The sequence below is a fragment of the Poecilia formosa genome, unplaced genomic scaffold (genome assembly GCF_000485575.1).
Source record: "Poecilia formosa unplaced genomic scaffold, Poecilia_formosa-5.1.2 Scaffold59, whole genome shotgun sequence".
Taxonomy (NCBI): domain Eukaryota; kingdom Metazoa; phylum Chordata; class Actinopteri; order Cyprinodontiformes; family Poeciliidae; genus Poecilia; species Poecilia formosa.
The window spans coordinates 724,029-732,448 of NW_006799998.1; the positions used below are offsets into that span (position 1 = coordinate 724,029).

At 37.3% G+C, this 8,420-nt stretch overlaps 1 protein-coding gene across 1 annotated transcript; it reads left to right on the plus strand.

Annotated features, from left to right (window-relative positions):
• The first annotated feature begins 5,091 nt into the window (after nucleotides 1-5,091).
• On the plus strand, nucleotides 5,092-8,179 carry irgq2 (immunity-related GTPase family, q2). The gene is made up of 2 exons (XM_007553796.2): nucleotides 5,092-5,180; nucleotides 6,120-8,179. Exon 2 carries the CDS (start codon nucleotides 6,122-6,124, stop codon nucleotides 7,259-7,261), a length of 1,140 nt encoding a protein of 379 aa, XP_007553858.1. The 5' UTR covers nucleotides 5,092-5,180; nucleotides 6,120-6,121; the 3' UTR covers nucleotides 7,262-8,179.
• Nucleotides 8,180-8,420: the final 241 nt, after the last annotated feature.

The following is an 8,420-nucleotide window of genomic DNA, read 5'->3' on the forward strand; positions in this document are numbered from 1 at the left end:
CCACCTGCTGATAAATTACCATCTACTTTTCTTATGGCCAAGTGATTTCACTTAATTCATGCAGTTACTGTGTCTGCCAGTAGGAGGAGACAAACTTTCTGCACTTTAGCTTCAGAAAACAACAGATTCCTCTTTTCACAGAATAGTTGATACATTAATGACAAAACATCTGAGCAACTTGACTAAATGGATTATTATTATTATTGCTGTCATAAATAAGCATACAGAAGAAAAAGCATAAAATGTTACTTTTTTTCCTTTTTTGGGTAGCAAATTAAAAATGACTTATTTGCAAGGAGCTTTTCTGCATTTTATATTTTTATGTTTAGCTTTGTTTTAAATCATGTTTTTATTTTCTAGTAATGGCTTTTAAATTGATTATTTTTTTCATCTACTTTCCCCCCAGTATTTTAGATTTATTGTACATGCCTGAATAAACTGAATTATTTTTAGTGTTTTCCAGCTTCATTTATTTGTGTAAAATCTTGATTTATTTGTTGAAATTTATATAGTTCTAAATTTATTTATTTTTTTCATACTTTATGATTTCAATGTTATTTTAAGTTTGTCTCCAATGATTTCCTGTCTTTTATATGTTTTATTCTAATTAAATCCTCTATTTAGTTGACTATTTTTCCTGAAAAGCTCTTTGTCTTGCATTTGACTTCTTAAAAAGTGACTTATGCATAAGATCTAATTCCAGACTGAATTTTGTAAAAGTTCTTCTCTTATTTCAATCTGTTCAATAATCCTCTTGATATCATCTTGTCTCAGATGTGAATAAATTAGAAATCAGCGGAGACAAAACCATTAATGAGGGTGACGCCCTGAATCTGACCTGCCGCTTTGATGGTTTTCCTCAAACTCTCCTCATCTGGACCAAACTTGGCTCCAACACAAGCATGACCAATGGCACTGGAGCAGCCACCCTCTTCATGAGCAAAGTAACAGAAAAGGATTCTGGTCAGTACATGTGCACAGCACAGAACCAGAACAGGAATCTGACAGTGGACGTAGCAGTGAGATGTGAGTTTACACATTATTGAATGTTTTCTTCTGGGCAGTATTTTTGCTATGCAAACCATCTGAACAAAATCTTGAAGCAAGACATTAACATTACTATGATAAGTACTCAGCAAAACCTTTCAATATTTCTGTGATATTACATGAATTCATAAGCATCATGACTTATGAACAACTCATGATTATTACCGTATTGCTAGCACTTTCTACTTTTGTGCTGAGACAGGTTTTGGGGTATCATTATCTCAGTAATGCTAATGTCAGTCATTAGAGACTTCAGACATAACTTGCACTTGAAAAAATTAGGTGTCCATCTCAGCATTGTGTGTGTTTTTTTTTTAAAGGGATTCAATATACTTTGTTTAGTTATTTTGAACTTCACTAAATTTTGTTTTAAAGATGAGAAAAAACTTAAAATCACTGAAGAAACAATGTTAAAAGCAATGATGTCAGTAACGGGTTACGAAGTAACTTCTCACATCTTAAATTTCTGCCACATGTCCTTTCTGCAAAAACTACGTAAAACACAAAGGATGTGTGAGACAGCCGCTCACCCTTCATTTCAGATAAACCACCCAATAATAAGGGAACCAGTTTTATAAAGGACTAAAAACAATCAAATCTATTTTAAAAGAAGACATGAAAAACAAGATTTTGAAAACTTGTATTAGAATAAAAGGGAAATCTTACATCTTCCAAACATACAAAAAAAAAAAAAACATTTACCTAATATATGGGGAAAACTTAGTGTACGGTTTAATGTCATTTATCACACTTAATTTGCTTTTGATAACTTTAACATATTGAAATTAGATGTGTAAAATCATCTTATGCAGCATAATTGTTTATATTTTTGTTTTTTTTTTTTAACCATGATTGTGTCTCCCTGCAGTGCGACCTCAGATCCTAGATCAGTCTGACTGTAAGTCTCAGCAGGACGTCCTGACCTGTGTGTGCATCAGTCAAGGCTTCCCTTCACCCACAATTACATGGGAATCATTGCAGAATCCCATCAACTACTCCATCAGCACTGTTGTACTGAACCACACAGTCACAAGCACCGTCTCCATAAACATGAAAGGCGTCTCCAATATTTCTGCTGTTTGCATCAGCAGTAATACAAACGGGAAAACAAGCAGGAATCTTTCTATAACTGAGGTGGAAGGTGAAGGTTAGTGGAAATCTTTAAATGTGCAAATCTTTAAATCTGTGCACGTAGATGTTTTTGTTGTAGTAATTTACTCCTTGTTGCAGGGAACATCACAAACTATCTATGGACTTTCACACAGATGGGTATAATAATTCCCTTTCTGATTGGGGTGTTAGTTTCAGCATCCATTTCCTGCTTGTTGTGGCTGTGCTGCAGGTAAACTTTTAATTTTCTCCTTAGAGATTTTTGCTTATGTATCCAAATATAAGAATGTGTCACTGACCGAGATCACCTACTTATTTTTTTTTAAGTGTTCTACTAGAAAGATTTGTAGATAACAATTTTAATGCTCATTGCTGATGATAGAAGTCTTCTAGAAAATTAATTGAACAGGATAGAACTAAATTAAAAGAAGAAAACAAAATATTTCTTAATAATAGATGTGATTTTAAGTTCCATGCCAATTGTATTGTAATAATTATTGCTGTTTATTTATTTTTCTTTGCAGGAAAAAGCACAAGTCTCATGGAAGTACGTCTGAGACTCTAGAGATGGTAATGACTCAAGAGGTAATTCACATTATTAGGCAACTCCGTCACTGTGAGTTTAGTGACATCTGGTGGTTATGATCAGAAAGTATTAAAGGCCTTGAGTTATATCAGCTCATTTAATATCGCGTGAAATGTTGCATCTTCAGCTTGACTTCTTTTTACGCTTTACATAGACAAACGGTGGTCACACAGTGGATTATGAGCCAATTCCGGCCAGAGGGACAGCTGGAGGATCCAATGGCTCAGAAGCTGGAACATCAGATATAGAATATTCTGATATTCATTTGTTGATCAAACAAGACGCTGCAAGCCCTTCAGGGAACAAACCAAAGGAAGAAGTCACAGATTATGCTAAGATTAAGCCAAAAAGAGAAAGAAAGATGGAAGAGGGAGAAGGGCGTGAAGAAGAGGAGGAGATGAAACTCGCCTCTGTGCCAGAGGATGAGGAGAGCGAGACTGTGGCAGTGTATTCTAATGTGACAAACCTGAAGGATCAAATGTAAGAATCATTAACTTTAGTAGACTGAAGATGAAAACATCACTGTAGTTGACTGTATTTATGCGTCAGCTGTCTTGAACATGAAACAAAAATTCTAGAGAGAAAAAAGATAGAAATGTCATATTCACAATCCAAACTGATGGATGTTTAAGTTAACAAGAAACCACTGTGCTGAAAGATGGGAAAGTGGCTTCTGGTAAAGCAAGCAGGTGTCAGATGTGTTTTGCATGTGGAGTTCCTCTTAAGGAACAAAGTGAAACTGGGCTAAGTTAGTTAAAAGGTTTTTGAACAGCAGTGCATGTCCCCATAACATTGTTCCTCTTTATTGTATGACTCAAAAAAGCTTCTTCTATTTTCTCAGTTTGTTTGACTTAGCTAAACAAAAGGATTGCTTATAATTGCTCAGGTTTAAGCATTGCAGCAGAAATTAAAATTCTGTTGAATAACCCAGCAGAAATGTTTTGTACAAAGAAAATACTTTTTAAGTGCTTTATGTTTTACCTTATTCTACCAGCTATATTACACTGACGGTACACTGCTGCATAGATTGGGAGTCAACACGTTCTCGCAGTTCCTATGTGCAGAGTAGTGTAGCTAGAACTCATTACAATTGAGTGACTGTGTGATACCATGAAACCAATACTTATCCTAACTGTATAAGGGCCTTGTTGCTGTGAAAAAAACTTGGCTATTAGACATGCTGGTAATTTTGTAAATAAATACCATGTTTCCTTAAATTTGTGCTTACCAGTGAGAATTTGTAGTGCACAAGTATCTGCAACCTGCTGAGAGAATGCCTTTGTTTGCACAATAAATCACATTTCATCAGTCAGTTCATGCATAAAGAGTGCTTTGCATAAAGGTTATTGTACATGGTAATGTAAAATTTGCAAGCTTCATTTATTTCATTAGGACTGTTTAATAATAGACAAGCAAGAAGTATTAAACTTATTTGTGACGTGGAAAGAAATTACACAAATAAAATGTCTGAAAACTTTGCTGGCGTCTTCTAATTCTTTCACCTCTACAATGAATTCGGGACAAACAATTCTCCCAAAATCCACGTAATTTGCAAACACAAATATTACTTGTGTGATTTAATCTCAATATAATTTGAGCTGTTCTGCGGCCTCAGAGGCTCATCAGAGAGCTTCAGTGAGCAAACAGCGTTATGAAGACCAACTAAGACACCAGATAGGCCAGAAATAAAGCTGTGGAGAAACATAAAGCTGGATTAGAAAGTAAAACATCCCAAACTTTGAGCTCCTCAAGAAGAACTGCTCATCCATCAGCTAACAACAGAACCACTACTCCACAACTGCAAGCCTACCTATGCAAAGTCGCTTACATAAATTGACATGGGAGGAAGAGTATGTATCAGTGAAGCAGCAGAGAGGCCCAGGATCAGATCTTCCCAGGTGAAGAAGCAGACGGCATCTTGGAACAAGACATGTCAGAACCGGAAGACATGATGAAAAACCCCTAAAGATGCCTCAGAGGTAATAGAGTATATAGTAAAGAATATATTTATGTTGAAAAACAAAGCTATCAATTGGTCTTAATTTCCATATCAAGTTGCAGGCAATAAAACACCAATAAAAAAATTTAATTCCGGATAATTCCAGGGCCCAAAAGTCTGGTCACCTCCAATGCATAACATTTTTCCAACATTTCTACCCTCCTTCAAAGTGGAGGGTAGAAATGTGTCTTAGTTAATGTGTCTTAGTTTTTTAGGTGGAGATGTTGCTTCAGGTAAGTATTATCTGCATACACAGTATGCATGCATTGGATTTACCTGATATAGGATATAGGATTAAGGCTGAGCCAGCAAGATTAGAATGTTCCACTAGCTGGACGAACACTTTAAATAGATCAGTCAGGTGCTGCAGTCTTGCAGAAGGAATCAGCACCGATATCTAATTAAATCCAGGGACCTGTTGCTGCTTTCAATAGTCAGGTAAGTGTGTGAAATTCTTAAGGCATAAAATTAGGTACTTTCATTTTCAATGTGCTATTGTGCAGGCTGTTTGTCACATAGGCTTTATGAGGCTCAAACCATTTCTATGAATGAATTGCAACACGTTGAAGGTCAAGAGAGTTAAGACTTTGCAAACTTTGCAAAATCTTTAAAATCAACTTCATGATTTCATTGTACTCAGAGGGTTTATGCTACAGGATATTGTGGAACCGCTTGCTTATCTCTCAATCCCTTCTGGCCAGGAACTGATTTGCATAAGGTTCAAGCAGGGGAAACTGTACCCTGCAGTAGAGGCTTGCCCCAAAAAACTGTTGTCCTTAAAGTCCTAATTATAAAAAGTAATGAGTTGTTTACCCAGAAGCGCCTTATTGACTTGAAGTTGAACATTAATTCACCAAAAATATATAACTGTAAATTGCAAAAGGTCGTGACCCTGCATCAAACACAGTCTGCAAGCAGACGTCCAATTCGCAATAAATGAAACGTCGGCTGAAGGTGACAGACCGTCACAGTTTAATACATTCACTCATTGTTTCTTAACAATGACTTGCGTGTATTTTTTAAGAGAATCAGCATATTTCACTTGTTAGCTTTAAATTACAATAAACACAAGAACAGTTCAATATGCAATAAACAAAACGTCGGCTGAAGGTGACAGATGGTCCAATGATCAAACTCCTCTGGGTAACGTTCTATATCTGAGCATTGGAGATACGTTTTATTTGCCTCAAGAATCATCATCTGAGCTATGCAGTGCGGAAAGATACCTTTACTTCTCATCAAGAGTGGTTTAGGAATGTAAAACGGTACACAGAACTATCAACTGCAGATTTTATTATCTTAAACATATATGTGAGACTTTCTGATCAAAGTAATGTCAGTTACCTTAATGTAATGCCCATCCTCATTTTCTCACAGGAATGGCGGATGTCTTCAAAGGCCTAAACCTGATTGAAACTCTCAAAGAGTCAATGGAGAGCAACAAGTTATCTGATGTGAAGGAGGCCGTGGAAGATCTTCTCATCAGTAGGATAAACCTCGCTGTTGTGGGGGAACGTGGAGAAGAAAAAGTTTCCCTCATGAACTCCCTTCGTGGCCTTGGGCCTGAAGATGAGGGTTCAGCCCCTTCTCAATCTCTTGTTGAACCAGAGGAAGTAGATGGCTACCCACATCCGAAACACCCTGACTTCCGACTCTGGGACCTACCGCCTGTCCCGGCCACATCCCCATTTGAACCAGAGGGATACATGAACAGATATAAGTTCCTTCGTTATAATGCTGTTTTTATGACATTCACGCAAATAATACAACCCAACAGTGTGGATGTCTTTTTGGAGGCTCTTTCTCTGCAAAGACAAACGGTGTACTTTCTTCTCTTAGCTTCTGTGAAAGACACAGATAAGAGCCTGGAAGAAAAGAGGAAAGCCAGTCTGGAAGTACTGAAATCACAGGGTGTGAAACAACCTAAAGTTTACCTGGTTAAACCTTCCAATCTTGAGAAATTTGACTTTCCTGACCTCCTGGCATGCATGGCCGCAGACCTTCCTGAGATCCGAGCTCACGCCCTTCTGCTGGCTTTACCGACACTCACATTAACAATGGTCACCCAGAAAAAGGACGCATTTAAAGCACTTATATGGGCAGCTGCCTCCCTGTCCGGAGGGATGTCAGCCATTCCTGTTCCTCTTGTAGCATCCATGGTGGACTCGAGCATTGCTGTGCGGATTTTGACAAAAGCCCAGTTATCTCTGTGCGTGGATGATGAGTCGGTTGAGCGGCTGGCTCGACAGCGGCACCTGGAGCCAGCAAGACTTAAAGAGCTGAGAACTTGTGGGTTATCAGTGGAGGTCACCAAGGTGGAGGTTAAAAAAAGGCTTGCAGCAGCTGAGAAGGACTTGGCTACAGTTTCGTCGAAGTTGGTGGAAATGGCATTGCCTAGACATGCTCGTTCAGCCAGCCGCTCCTTCACTGCGATGTTGCAAGCTTTAAATGGTGCTATTGATGAAATGGCTGCTGATGCTGAGAAGATAGTGGCAGCTGCTTTGGGAGGGGGAAAATGAAAACAAAACCCTGTTTGTGTATGCCAATTCCTGTTTCTACGCAAAGTAACATCACTTTTATGTTTAAGGCTTTTATTTATGGATCAACAGATAGGTATTGAACACTTCGATGTTGTTCGTAGTGAGTATGCATGGCATTAAATTCACATCAGATGTTGTTACCCAGGTAATCCAAACATAAATAAATCCAAATAAATTACACCATAAATTATGTCAAACTGAAATAACACAAGGTATAAATATTGAACATGTGTTCTGAAATTTATTTAGTACTTAATAGAATAGCTTTTTTGTAATGACAGTATCAGAATATCTCCCACGTGGGAAAACTAATTACATAATTGAATTTTTGAATCTTTAAGGTGTTCTTCCTTTACTTCTTTGATTCCAGTTGAATGATTCTAACAGCTTTTATTTACTTTTATGACACCAATAGGGTTCCTCAAGCTCCATGATTGTCTTGCTGAAAGATCTGCCCTTGTTTCATCTTCAGATTCGTATTGTTCTGTCACATCCGGCACACAGCATGATGTTCTCACTTGCAGACTTTAGTGTTGGTATGGTGCTTTAGGAGCCCTCTGCAGCGTGCCGTGTGCAGTGATATCCAGAATTCAGTTTAATCATATTTATACTCTCAACTGATTAAATTTTCCTAGCATTTCTTTGCTGCCCTGGTCTAATAGCAAACATTAAAAAGCTTCAGCATTTTTTTCAGCATTTTTTTTTCTTTGTTCAGCAGTGAAGTCAATATTGAGTGTGCAGAGAGGCATTTACATTTATGTATAATTAAAAGCTTTTATGAAAAACCTTCATTAATTGAAGTTTCTGAACTTCTGGGAGTGAGCTATGGCACGTGGACAACTCTTCTTATTCATATATGTATTTATTTGCTTGTTTGTTTTCATCTTCTGTAACACGATTGTTTCATTCAAATTGAAATTGTGTGGTCCTGATGTGGTTCACAGAAAAAAATTTACATTTAAAAATATATCTGTATCCAGTGTATCAGTATGTATAAGCCACATAAACATTATTTTCATTGCCTGCAGCTAAACCAAACCAAAATTAACTGGCATAAGGAAGCCAGACTGCTGTGTCAATACTGCTATATGTCAGCTGTTTAACTTTCTGTGCCATTTTGCAGAGTTTTTCCATCATG